Source organism: Diadema setosum, chromosome 4 (genome assembly GCF_964275005.1).
Source record: "Diadema setosum chromosome 4, eeDiaSeto1, whole genome shotgun sequence".
Classification (NCBI taxonomy): Eukaryota; Metazoa; Echinodermata; class Echinoidea; order Diadematoida; family Diadematidae; genus Diadema; species Diadema setosum.
In genome coordinates this window covers 27,079,159-27,093,382 of record NC_092688.1, presented here as the reverse complement: position 1 = coordinate 27,093,382, position 14,224 = coordinate 27,079,159, and the positions used below count along the sequence as shown (strand labels likewise).

The 14,224-nt window shown below is 39.8% G+C and overlaps 1 protein-coding gene across 1 annotated transcript in view; it reads left to right on the top strand.

Annotated features, from left to right (window-relative positions):
- Positions 1–7,816, top strand: part of LOC140227070 (serine/threonine-protein kinase TAO3-like) — a 47,353-nt gene extending 39,537 nt beyond the window's left edge. The window contains exons 12-19 of the mRNA XM_072307501.1: positions 1,067–1,226; positions 2,068–2,246; positions 2,719–2,847; positions 4,166–4,360; positions 4,879–5,118; positions 5,955–6,167; positions 6,624–6,806; positions 7,459–7,816. Of these exons, the coding sequence (XP_072163602.1) occupies positions 1,067–1,226; positions 2,068–2,246; positions 2,719–2,847; positions 4,166–4,360; positions 4,879–5,118; positions 5,955–6,167; positions 6,624–6,806; positions 7,459–7,722 (1,563 nt within the window). The 3' untranslated portion in view covers positions 7,723–7,816. The remainder of the gene's footprint in view (positions 1–1,066; positions 1,227–2,067; positions 2,247–2,718; positions 2,848–4,165; positions 4,361–4,878; positions 5,119–5,954; positions 6,168–6,623; positions 6,807–7,458) is intronic.
- The last annotated feature ends 6,408 nt before the right edge of the window (positions 7,817–14,224 follow it).

The following is a 14,224-nucleotide window of genomic DNA, read 5'->3' as shown; positions in this document are numbered from 1 at the left end:
TCAAGCGTGCTAGCCTTACTGCCCTTCTGCCAGGCAGGTGATGACTTGCAGACAATATTTATGGGCTAGACACTGGGCTGGAAGAAAAAGAAAAAAATGCATTTATTTCTTTAGCTTTTGTCTATGCTGGGCCAAGAACAAGAGCGTTGTAGATACGTTACTCAAATAGTTTATGCTTTTCGTTGCAGTTCAACAGAGAGATAGAATAAAATGCAATTTGGCTTTCGAGCAGTCAAAATCATGCACTGTAGAGGTTTTTGACGTGTGATTAATACTTCTTTACATTGTTTCCATATATCTCAGTAACAATAGGAACCCAGGCAAAAAAGCCAAAGGCTAACATATCTAAAAGAAGAAAAGCATGATGGTGCTCAAATGGCCCATAGTTTAGCATGGCTGCTGAGCAATGAATATATAGATGGTGAGCTGAGTGAGTGAGTGCTTGCATTGTTGACCGTTTGCAGAGAATTCACCTAAACACCAGATCAAAATCAGTGGCTATGTAGTAGTTGGTTTAGATTTCTGTTTAATTAATTGTTATCAATTCGAGATTTATGAAAGAGAGCCAAAGATAGCATCGTCTTCATAAGTGTGATGTTTGTGGGTAAGCTGATAAGCTAGTGGTGTATGAAATGAATGATGAGCAGAGTTTGGATGAAGCAGATTTATTGGTAATATGTATATTGGAGTCAATGAGACACTTACGCACAATGATACATTTGTGCCAGCTTAGGTATGGCAGTTTGATGTTCAGTATGGGAGACCAATGTATTTTCAGAGTGAAGCTGATAATTTTGTGTCCACATTCCATTGCACATGTGGTCTTATTATTTTTCAATGATACTCTATTAAAACAAATGTTTGTACTCAAAAGTTATGAGCAATATTATGAACATTGAAAGCATTTTCAAATGGTTCATTTGATTTTTTTTTTTTTTTTTTTTGCATGATGCATTACTTGGAGTTTCAAAGGACTTGGTTTGAAATGAAAGTGATATCTTTACTCTCACACTGTCTATCTTTCTTTCTCTTTTCTGTATCTCTCACTGTGGTTTGTGCACCTCAGACATCCAGCATTAGTACAGACATTAGCACAACATCCGAGGTGCCAGAAATGCTTGCCCGCAATGACAGTTACCGGGAGAACTTCAAGACCATCCGGCCGTCATCTGAGGTGACCAGACAGATCAAGGAGCATGAAAATGACCAAAGACAGCAATTTTCAGGTGAGAACGCTGATCAAAATCGGCACGAAGCCAAGATGCTAGGCATGACAGAATTATTCATGGCTGTGCAAGCTACCCAAAGGATTCATTTCAATTATTCTAAGTTTAGTAGACTCTTGTCCATGTTAAAGGCAGGGGAAGGTGCTTCCAGTTTAAAGAAATAATGAGAGATACCAACTTTGGCAACTAGTCATCTATCCAAACTCTAGACTTTTTGATCTTATACGTAGACCATAATTTATTATTATTATTTTTTTTTTAATTGTATCTTTTTTTAACGCCAAGACTGTCTTCATTAATGAGAGCCTTTCATCAGTTGTGTGAGTATACTTAAAGAGGTTTTGCGCAGTATTGGAAGAAGAAGAAGACGAAGTTGTAGCATGCCTTTTTGCCTAATTCTGAGAAGACTCTGATATTTACAGCACTTACAGCTTTGACGAAGCATTTGGTCATTCTCAATAGTGCCCCTCGTCACTGTTTTGCTGCCTTTGATACGTATACTACACACACAAACTGGGCAGTAATTGACTGCGTGCGCCTACTTGATTGTACCAACAATGGAAGGAAACTCCCAGCTCCTGATTGTGTTTTGCTTCCAAACAACCTGATGCTAGTTGATAAGCATGTGGACAGTAGCCTAATGACTCACTGTTGCTCATTAGAATATTGCCCTCTCAAGTATATATTTTAATTACAGTTTACATCCTTATGTGATAAAATTTGCAGATGGTAATCAATGAGTTAAAAACTCAAATTCTCCCTCCCCCATAAATGAAATAATGTAAAGGTCATCTCAATATTGGAATCCTCTCTAAACCCCCTCCCTCCTTCTCTGTGGCAGGCTACCGGCGAATGAGACGGCAGCACCAGAAACAGATCCAGCAGCTGGAGATGAAACTGAAGCAGGAAAGCGACGAACTGCGGGACAAGCTTGACCGGGAGTTCAGCCAGTGTGTGCAGACCAACAGTCGAGAACTGGACAGACTCCTCACCAAGCACTCCACAGAAATTGAAAAGAAGGTCAGGATTCCTGCAATGACCGTCTTTAACTTTTCCTATGCCAATATACAGCAATCTCTTTAGTTGTACTTTTTTTTAATACCATTGAAATTGAACTATTTGCTTTTATGCAAATAAACATGACAGTATTTCCAAATTACACTGGTGTATCTTTGTAACCCTGCATGAATTATGTTTTAGCATGAGAATATGGAAGGGAAAACATGAATTATATATGTGCTCTGGCAACTAAGAATTCTGAACTTGTACACTAATATCATTACAGCGATCTCTTCAGATAAAATTTTCATCCTAAACAAGCCCTTGATACACAAGGGACTGATGAGTTAGAAATTCATTGAATACCAAAGTATGTGAAGTAAGAAGTGTGTAGTCCCAAGAAGGTGTATTGTAGAATGTTTTCTTACTCTCAAAGTTCTTTACCTCTATCAAGTTACCAATGAGTCAATTGCCTTTCATTTGATACCCACAGGACAAAGCTGCTCAGGCAGAGGAGCGGAGGTTACAGAAGATGATAAACTCGCAGCACGAGTCAGAACTCAAAGCGTTCCAGTCCAAGCAGAAGAAAGACTACAAGCACAACAAGGAGCAGATGAGGAGAGTAAGTCCTATAGAATTTTACTTTAAGTTAATTGTTGTGTTAGAGTAGCTCCATTTAAACCTTACTAATTTTTTTTTTTTTTTTTTGTCCATGAATTATTTGCTGCAGGTCACAACTATCATACTCTCTCTCAATAGTTTTCTAGTCTGACATGTTACAATAAATCTTTTCAATCTGTGTGCTCTCAACTCTTTCAGCAAGATTAAAATCATCGTACTAGTTAGGTTCACGTCAAGGTACCTTAACTTTGAGTAAATTAGACTGTGAAACACATAAGTTGTTTACAAAGAATGCTGCCAAAATGATACTGTTCATTTCAACTGTGATTGACATGTTGAATGTGCTGTGTGGTGTATGTGAATATTCAGGTGGCAGATTGATTAAAAAATCAATAATTTCTTTGTGTGCCAATACAATGGAAATCAACTAGCAAAACTTGTTTGTTTGCTATGTCATAGCTCTGCTATAGAGAGTGTTCAAGCTTTCCAACATGTACATGCACCTGTTATTGCACCTGTTTTTTTTTCTTTTGTTCTGTCACTCACTGCAGCTGTTTACTAACAATACAAAAAGAAAACATAAGCTTGAATTCATACCTCAGTCTTGGTCAGTGACCTAATATTTGACTTGACTTGATAAGGTCAGTGAATTATGCATAGCTGCAAATTGATAAGCTTTTACAGTATTCAGTTTGTTTTTATGCCGCTCTTTCTTCATTAAAAACAATTTTTTTAGTGTGATGTATTTTTTTTGGTTAAGTCTGATCTAGCTTGCTTTGCATGTGCTTTTTTTTCACCAAAACATGATTTTCCTGTCAAAATGTTTCTTACTGTTGCCAAAGTATTTATTTTTTTTTTTTTGATCTACAAAGGTTAGCAGCCCTATAGTTTTTATGTGGTCATTAGTCTCAGATTTTTCTTGTGATTAATAGTATTCTCTCTAAGTTTTGAAAAAAAAAAAAGAGTTATGTGAGATGCATCAAAATGCTGTGCTGCATGGTACTGCTTAGGTGCTTAGTACCATAGTGGTTTTGTCGTAAACAGATGAGTTAAAACAAGAAACAACATTTTGTTTGCATGCAGAATTCTTACATTCAGCAGAAAGTCACAATTCATATTATTTAGTTTTAACAATCAATATCTTTTGAGATGAATGGGCCAAGGTTTTATATTCATACATGAAATAGAGTGGCTCATTTATTAACTCTTGTAGGAATATGCATTAATTCATCAAGCAAAACTTGCTATGTGATGAAAAAAAGAAAGATAAAACCTTTGAACTCATTGGTGTATTGTTTTCCCACATTGTGCATCTCCAGGAACTGGACAGCACGCCAAAGAAGGAGCATGAGGCTCGGATGCGGCAGCACAAGGAGTCCCTCCATCAAGAGCAGCAGCGAGCGGAGAGCGAGCTCCTACAGCAGCAGCAGCAGCGGCTGGAGAGGGAGATGCGCAAGCTGAAGGGCAAACTCCTCCTGGGCAAGCACACCTTAGAGCAGGACCAGCTCAGAGAGGTCAGTCAGTGGGTCCTGCCTGGAGCAAGCCGATAAGGGTTTGGGCCTAAAGTTTTAGCAACAGGAGGGTGCCAGTTCATGACTGCCACATGTCTGCGTGTCTTGCACAGATAAAACTTTCCATTGCCTATTAAAGTGAATTGGTACTTGTCTGTTACAGATATAGGATACTAGTACTTGCCCAAATGCCAATTTGGATAAGCTGGAAGTTGTATATATTTAATGTATGCCCTATCCCAGCTCACTTACAAATGACTATGAACTCATTGCAGTAGAATGCAGATTATTATATGTAAAAGCAATATTTACTGTTTTGGTTTATACATGCCCATGTAATTTGGAATACGGAGTAATCACATTGATATGTCACATTCACTTGTGTGAAGCACTTTGTATCTTCTTTGAGAGTTTTTCATCTCTTTTAGCTTGTATCGGTCTTTGAACAGAGCAGAGTTCAATTCAAATTACAGTGTAGTACCCAGACTATAATTTGCCGATACCACCTCCTCCACCCATAGGAGCTGCACAAGCGACAGGTCATCAAAGAGATGGAGCATGTGATGGCGCTGCGCCACCACGAGCAGATGCAGTCCATGGAGTACCGGCACATGAAGCAGATCCAGTCGCTGAGGTCGGAGCAAATGGAGCGGCAGTTCAACACGGAGCTGACCAACCAGGTGGACTACAACAAAACGGCACAGCAAGAGCTGCGCAAGAAGCACATGTTGGAGGCCAAGCAGCAGCCTAAGGAGCTAAAGGTGAGGATGGCCTAGTGGTCACCACCCCTTCCCACCCTCCACCATACCTGTCCATCCACACGCCTCATAATGGATTCCCATTCTCACAATCTCGTCAGAGTTTTAACTTAATCAGGCATGAAAATGGAAGGGGTGCTGGTAGGTGTTCTTATGAGCAATGAATAGTGTGAGACAACTGTGAAGCGCCAATTCATATCATGATGAACATGACCATAATAAAATGAGTTAAAGCAGAACAATGGCGGCAGTTTCATCAGATTTGCTGCTAACATAATGAAAGCAGGTTCTTGTAATTTTTTTTTTTTTTTGAAAGAAACTAATTATCAAGTAGCAACCTATGGAAATTATGGAGATGAGATTATGATGTCATGATGCTAGTCATGGTAAAAAGACATGTGATATCAAAGTCAGTATATACACCTGAAATTTTCAGCTGTCAACTCCACAGCTTTTGTCAGCAGACTGACCCTTCTTGTCATTGATCTTGTGACGGTCAGTTCTTGGGTCATAGATTCCGAGAAGTTTGTAGTGCCTTCATCCTTGTTGAGAGAAGGTTGTTAGGCCCTGATGTGTAGGTTGCTTTCTTGACTCCCCTATGGAAATATTGCAACAAATCTTCAAAAGTCTATGACCAGCTAATCACCATCACGTTATCAAGCCAAGAAAAGCTATAGAAATGACAGATGAAAATTCCCAAAATAAATACTTTGTATCAAGATCAAAGGTTTGACTGTAAATCATATGAGTTACCAATACAGCTACTCTAATAAGAGACCCATGTTTTTATTATCATTGATGGTGTGTGTACCCTGCGTTGTGTCTGTTTGTCATCCCAGGCCAAAGAGCAGAAGATCAAGCGGCAGTACACCGAGGTGTGCAAGACCCAGATGCGGCAATTCCGGGCACTCCAAGCCCAGGTTCTGCAGACCACGCCGCGCGAGAAGCACAAGGCCATCACGCGGAAGATGAAGGAGGAGCAAACACGCAAAATGGCCATCCTTGGAGAGCAGTATCGTCTCAGCATACAGGAGATTAGTATATCCACTTCGGTACGTTCAGCTGAATGATGCATGCATGGTTGCCTTGGGTATACATTGGAAACTCACTATAAGGAGATCCTTGACCGACAAAGACAATTTGTTCTATATATCAGATGTTATTTTTGTTATATCAGTAGTCAATAAACAATACAAAACAAAGGAAATGAATTCATTGGGACCAGGGAAATTAGTCTGTTATGTCAGGTCTTTTGTTATATTGGATCTCTTTATACAAAGTTTTCACTGTATTATACATATTTGATAGAATATTGCTGTTACTACTAGCCCACACTGGGCCATCCAATTGACAGCATGGATAAATATTACGTTTGATGGAAATAAAACACATCGACTGTTCATACACGCATGAAAGATATAATGCTTTGCTCCATTTTGATAGTGCCTTATATATTTTGCTTGCTCTACGACAATTTATGACCTGCCCCACTCTGTTCCCCCTGCCAGGTAAAACTGGATCAATCCCAGGAGCAAGAGTGCAATGACCTGCAGGAGCGGCTGCGGCAGGAGATGGACCTGCTACACGCCTACCAGAGCAAGACACGCCTCCAGCAGGAGGCCACCCATAGCAAGGAGACCAAGGACATGGATGAACGTGTCTCCGTCCGGCGTGCACGCCTGGAGCAAAAGGTAACAGAAGGCATTCAGTCTGCTCTATCAGCTTGTGCTAGGGAGGGGGGAACCTTACTAGCTGTTCCCTACACAATTATCACTATGTGGGACTTAAGAAATGAAGATTTCATGGTCCAGCGCATTGACTACTGCGCTTTGAACTTGAAGATCATGGGTTACTAGTGCATAGGAAAGAAAACATTTCCCCCCCCCCCCCCCCCCCAGAAATTTACGGGAGGCATAGTTGGATAGTATGCTAATATCTCTGCTAATTCATGTCATAGGAAGTTTCCCATCAAGATGTCTTATGATATGCTTATTTGTCTGTGTCAAGTTTTTAGGACGATGAAACTTTCATATCTGGGTACTTACTGTGTAATAGTGCCTCATTCTTAGACAAAATGAATTTGCAAATACAGTGAAAGGCAATCTAAACACTGATAAGTAGCTTATGATAGGAAATTACATCTGCTCACCAATTTTTCACATTGTGTTCATTGAATGTCCTATATTTTTTGTAAGTGCCATTAGAAAGAAAGAACTGGACTTAGCAGTGACTAGGAAAAGTAATTGCACAATATCCTGACTGTATATAATGCTAGAAGCCTAATCTGTCAATCTGTTATGTTACAAACTGATGTACACTCTGTCCTTCATTCTCTTTCACCAGATCGAAGAGGACACTACAAGACTAGAGAATGAGAAGTCAGTGCGAAAGCGCAAGCTGTTAGACAGACAGTGCCGAGAGGTCAGTGAGTTTGATGCGGAGGTGACAACCAACGGCATGCAGCAGCTGTCAATCACCGACATCAGGCAAGAGGTGCTGGGTGGGACGCGACCCCTCTCCATGATCGAGACCCGGGGCAGCAGCAACAATTCGTCGCCTCGCGGGGTGCGGCGTAGCGACAGCGCTTACTCACCGAGCCTCTCATGATTAAGGGTCTCATGACCTAAACATAGGAGCTCTGTGTCTGCAGGCTTACATCCCTCATCCTGGTTTTCTTGCATTTTTTTTTCCCCTCTCTCTCTCCCCCATAATTCAAATTTGTTCTTTTTATCAATTTTGTTGCATTGAGGCCATGAAAAGTGGTACAAGTGGAGTGTATACTTCCACTGCATACAGCACATCATTGCGTCGTGATACCAGTAACTTCGGCAGAACTCTCTACAGCTGAATGCATAAAACCAAACAATGTTGGCAAAGATACTCAAAATGACAGACTACCTGTAGTCATTTGCCACGAGCATCTCAGCATGGTTGAATGAAACACAAGGATGGTAACAGCCACAAACATTTTGTATCTGCTCAGAGGCACAGTAAGCAAGCACATTTTCTAGCATTAGGATGAACTTTGAGCACATGACAGTGGGGGTATAACATATCACTACTTTGAGATATACGATGGACTCCCATTATAACGAAGTCCTCAGTTTTCTGACAGTTTTCTTTTGTTACATTGAAATTTCGTCATAACCGAACAAATAAACAATAAAAGATATAGAGGGGGTAATTTGGGGGCCTGAATTTTTACTTCGTTGCAAACAGAATTTTGTTACAATGGGAGTGCACTGTATGAGGGAGGAGGTACTTCGCCGTCTACTTTTCTGCCTGCAAACTAGTCTGATTCTTGCACAAATACAGGAGAAGTGTTTTTTTCTGTGGGAGGTGAGAACTTGAGTGCGTGGGTCATCAGAAAACATTTCACCTTTTCTTTGTTCTTCCTGGGGATCTGGGCAGATCAAGTGCAACCATACATGAATATTCATCATCATCATCACACATAAAGGTCTATATATGCTTTCGTAAAGCACTACATATCCACAACTTTGATGAGCGTACATGTTTAATCAAGGCTCATTTGTGATGGTACCCTAATTTGCAGTAGCATTTAAACATGTGATGAAAAGACAGGCGACAAAAAAACAAATTTGTGATTTCAGTAATGGTACTGATTACCTCTGGGACCATGGAACTTTAACCACAATATTGTTGTAGAGTCTAGGAGAGTAACATGCCTGTTGACACATGCTTTTCAGAGATCTTACCATAGAGATGATTGTACATGAACTATCTTGCATTGGCAGTTATAATTATCTGGGTTTTTCTTAGGTCAAGCCAAGAAGACTTTGCTGCAGTTCTGGGGTTTTCAATGTCCCTTTGCCTGTAAACTACCTTGTCAGACTGGAAGAGAAGAAATTTAATTATATGAAGAGCTGCACGGCACAGAGCAAATACAGTCAAACCTGTCTATAGCAGCCACCCAAGGGAGATGAAAAAGGTGGCCATTGTAGACGGGTGGTTGCTATAGACAGGGTTGTTAACCCGATGAGGATGAGTCCCGAGTATACTCGGGCAAGCGTCTATGGGAAATGTATGTTGTAGCAAAATCAAACCGTCCTCAACGGGTCATAATGGCTTTTCACTGTGGGGAAATTGTGTTTAGCAGTCGCATGTGGCCGGCAGGTGGTTGTTATGGACAGTGGTCACTATAGACAGGTTTCACTGTACCATGATGGCGCACTCACCTGGGGATAGGACAGCTGTGTAGCTCTTGGATGGCATCAGTAGGCTTTTAGAAGCTGCTGCAGCAAGTGCTACTAGACTGTTGCCTCAGTCACCTCTTTTATTTTCAGGGACAATTAGACAATTTGTGTACATCTTGTCATGTACATGGAAAGCTTGGAGACCATTTATATGCTGAATTATTTGGACACCAATCACGGAACAGATAGTTGGGTGGCATTTCCTTGAGTTTTGCAGCTGGCGCTGATTTGATGTATGCGTGGCAGGACGGCTCCATTTACATCTGCCCAATTACAGAATTCAATCTCTGGAAAATTCATGTGGAACCGCTTGTGGCTCAAGTTGCAGGTAAAGTGTGACTCCTTGATTTGAGAGTACAGTCAACTCTGATGAGGAATGAAGAAAATGCAATGACATTAGCAACATTTGACTTCTGCGTGTACAGAGGAATAAGACATGTAAGGGCATGAATGCAAACTGGGACTTTTTATTTACATTGACTTAGCCGGTCATTCAAGACATAAGCCGCCGACTTGCGCGGAGTTGACTGTACCTTTTCAGGAGTCAAATTCATTGTGACCATTTGTGGCTGTTGCCATAGTAGTCAAGAATTACGGTGAGATGCAGGTATCGTTTGATAGGAAACAGGGTCTCCCCACATTCAAGTTAGGATATCAGCTGGAGCAGTTCTGTGTTGTTCTTTTGTGTGCTTACACCTTAAATCTCCAGAGAGGAGGTGTCAACCTCATCTCTGCGACGGAGATGTTGAGACTTAGTCATAGCTTGTTTACATGTATCACATAAGCTGACTGCACAATTAACTATGGCATGATAGATATTGATAGGGGAAGCATGATAATGGTTCATCTCTGCAAAACTTACTACCTGCTTTGCCTGCTTGTACTTTTCACAAATCTTGACACAAGGCCTACCAGACATGTTTTTTTACAGGGTCAGTTAGGCACCTTCCAACCTGGAATCATTTGCTTTTGTCAGCATATTTTGTGACAAAACTTCCAGTTTTACTCTGTTCTGCATTGAAAGGCGTGTAGTTTTTATCACTTTTCATCAGTGCATTGTCCCTCAAGAGCATGCCCTCGTAATGGTTGATTTCACCGAGCATGTGAACGATTTGCGAAGGACGCGAATGGCAAAATCCAGCATTCGTATTTTAGTCTGCAAAAGATTGCCAAACGAACGCAGGGGTTCGGAAGCGTCGTCAGTCTTTCGAGGATGTCATTTTTACTTCGGCGAGAATTTTAAAAATTTTTGAAAATTTTTGCAAACCTTTTCTGCACACTTGGTTGTGATTTTCTCGTGATTTGTTCTCGAAAGTGTCTTTAAAGCCTCGTCATATGTGCATGACCTTCACAAGACATGCGCGATGTTCGCAAAATTTTTGTGAAACACTAAACAGACTCCGAAACTTTGGAGAATGTCTCGCGTATGTTTCGCAAAATCTGCAGAGTTTTTCCGATCATTTTTCGACATAACTGAAAACTGTTCGCGTACCTTATGAGACATTCTCATGAACGTTTAGGACATATTTGGGGGGATATATGACCTCTTTAAAGCTCTTTGTTTTCTACAAATCAAAATCGTGGCATACATCCACACATCAAACAACTATTAACAACTATGCAGTAACAAAAATACATTTGAAACTGGAGATTATGTGTGGGAGAAACTGAAAAAAAAATCAGATGATTTATTAGTTGAGATAGGTCCTCAGAAAAAAAAAAAATTGAAGGCACACACAACAACAGAAAAATGAAAGGGAAAGAAAGAAGAAATTGAGGAAAGAGAAAAAATTTCACTCAAGACAGCTATCATCTCTTCTTGGAGACATTTCTCTCATGATCATTGAAAAATTTGCATTGTTCGCATTTCCGTCGCATGTTCTTCGCATACGTAGCATGTTGTACTTTAGCAATGATACGCACGACATTCGCACATACATCGTGAGAACTTCTCTCACAAATTGCTCAAGAATAGTTTTCAGCTTCATTGTCGGAACACATTTGGAGAAAAACTTTTCAGAATGTTGGATTTTGCCATCAGCGTCCTTCGCAGTCATTCGCGTGCTCCGTGAAATCAGGCCTTAATGAGTGAAAAGACAAAGACTTTACCACATCAACATGATGCAGAAACAAGGCATTTGGCACTGAGAATGGACAAAGTTTACCACCCAGTGTGTTTCTGAAGACTTTCATCCCAACTTGGATATAAAGACACATTCAGACGAAGCCGACTCTGAAGTACTTCTGGAACATTGTCTTGGCACTAGGGAGCCTGTTCAGCCATGACATGGCCAATTATCTTGAATTCATTAGACAGGCTTATAAATTATGAATGAAATGTGCGCCAAATTGATAATTGAATGATGTAATGCAACTTGTAGAAGTTTGCGCTCAGTTGCAAAAGTGACAACTTTTCGTAAAGAGCAAAGCAATGGTGAGCTGAAAATTTTGCCAATTTTTAAGGAAAGTAATGAAAACAACTTGGCGATCAAAGTTGAGTTGATTGCCATTCAAAAAAAGAAAAGTTTACAAAAGTAGTAATTTATCAGATGTAGCATTTTTGAAATTATTTATTTGTAATTTTGAAGAGTGTTTCTTGGTTTGACAGAGAGCTGTCAGACTGTTTGTTGTGGTATTAAATCCTGACACGTCAGTGAGTGCAACAGATGGAGTCGTGATGGTGGTACACTGCCAGATGTAGATTGTGAATGGATGCACGTGAGGGCCACTTGCTCTATTGATGTGCACAATTTCGAGAAAAGAATAAAGTGTGTTAAGTCCATTTGCACAGCAGGGTTTGGTTATGCTCTTTCCTCCACTCTCTTGACTGTGTTTCAATGTGATCAACTGGCGCAGACGCATCGCTACGTTATACTGTATTTTTCTGTGTTCTATTTGGTCACAACAATTATGTCTATTGTGGGGCACCACTCCCAGATATAGTTGAATAAGTAACCATGTCCTAGAAGTGTCCCCAACAAAATGAACTGTATGATGACTCTGTTGGCTTTTCATATTGGCTGCAGTAGAGAGTTGAACAATCAAATCATCAGACCGACCAGTGCTATCAGACAAGAAGGAAATGAGTGTTTTTTTTATTTGCACTCGACAGACTTTGTCATGTAGCACTAACTATTTGATCCAAATATTGCTGGAGCTTATTTTCATATATGCATATACACGGTGTATATGTAATATTTACCCTTGAAAAAGTGTATGTCCCATTTAAAAAAAGAAAGAAGTTAGGGTTTTAAAAAATACAGGCATTCACAACCAGTACTGAAGGGGAAAATTGTTTTACTTGCATTTGCTGTGACAAGTGATGTATGGTCGCAAATGATAATCATTAAGCAATATAAGTGTAGGTGCACCCCCCCCCCATGCCTGTTCACCCCAGCAGTATGTTATTTATAACTAGCTGATTTGTCAATTTGTTAACATTTAAAGTTTTGGGGTTATACTGTAATGTAATTGATTTCCTAGTTCAAAATAATTGTGACTTTCATTAATATATTCTTGCAATTATTGCTTCCATTACACACTGGAAGATATTAACACATGTATTTTCTTATCAGATATTTCCAAAGCCAGCAGCAAATATATTGCTGGGGTCCAGAGTTGGTCCTTTATATCATCAAAATGCCCAGTCTTAGGTTCATTGGATGCCTTAAAGGCATAATTTACCATTTGCAGATGAAAGCATTAGTGCTATAAAATAGTTCTAAAATGTGAGTTAGGGATAGAAACAACCACTGTCAAAATTTGAATCCGTATAATCGATGTTAAGTGTTGTTAAATACACAAAATGTGAACAATAGTTATAATAAAAAATTTTCCAGACTAAACCGTATACAGTTATGGTTTATTGAGAAAAACCCTGATATCTCCTTATATTTTAGGTTTTATTGCAAATATTTCATATGGTAGGATGTTTTATGATACAACAGACCTACACATATGCATCAAATATGATATCTTGAAAATTTTTGAAATCACTGCTCCCAAAGGTAAATTGGACCTTTAAAATTTGAACTGACACACAACAACCAATCTCACAAATAAAAGTTCCACCGTTGATACATAAATTTAAAGAGCATTTTTTTTTTAACTTTTCCAGTACATAAAGATTGACCTCATGTTTCTAATACAGCAGCAGTGCTTACTGTCTGCCATTGAAAGCCAAAGAGTTTCGTGTCTGTGGTTGGTCCAATACAGACGCCCTATTAAAACAGATCTGTTTTAAACATCGCATTCGACTAGACCTACAGTGGTGTTCAGACACAGCTTGCAGACCATGTGTATGATTTCAAATGCACAGCATGGGATGGAGTCTGATGTTCTTCAGTGTGACATTTTGTTGTGTCGCATGACTCGCATTGAAGTCGTTCCAGTACCACTAGTTTGTCATGGACATTTCTTCACCACAAAATCTCTCCTTTTTGTCTCTCTTGATATTGCTTCTCTTCATTTTAAACCAAAATGTGTGTGAAATTGGGAGGTATTGTGGGATTTTGAGGGCGGCTGGAAACAGAATTGAAAGGAAGCGTCTCTCTTTTATTGAGGGAGAACTTTGTGTTGTGCCGGAGGAGTGAGTTATGACCTGCAATGTATCCTGACAAGACTTGACTTTTAGCTGTACACATGTAGATGGGTCTGTTCTTTAAAGTGGAGATGAGTGTCGTGACATTGACTGTTTGCTAGAATGAGTTTTATGAGTCACAAAGGTGGGAAAAACAAATACTTCTGTACATGTCTTTTATTCTGGGCATGATATCTGTTATGAGAAGCTCCCCCTCCCATTCAATGTTTCTTTTGCATTATCAGGAAATTGACTGTGTCTCACATATGCGATGGACTGATGTGTGTAACTCGAAGTGTTTAGTATTCAAAGG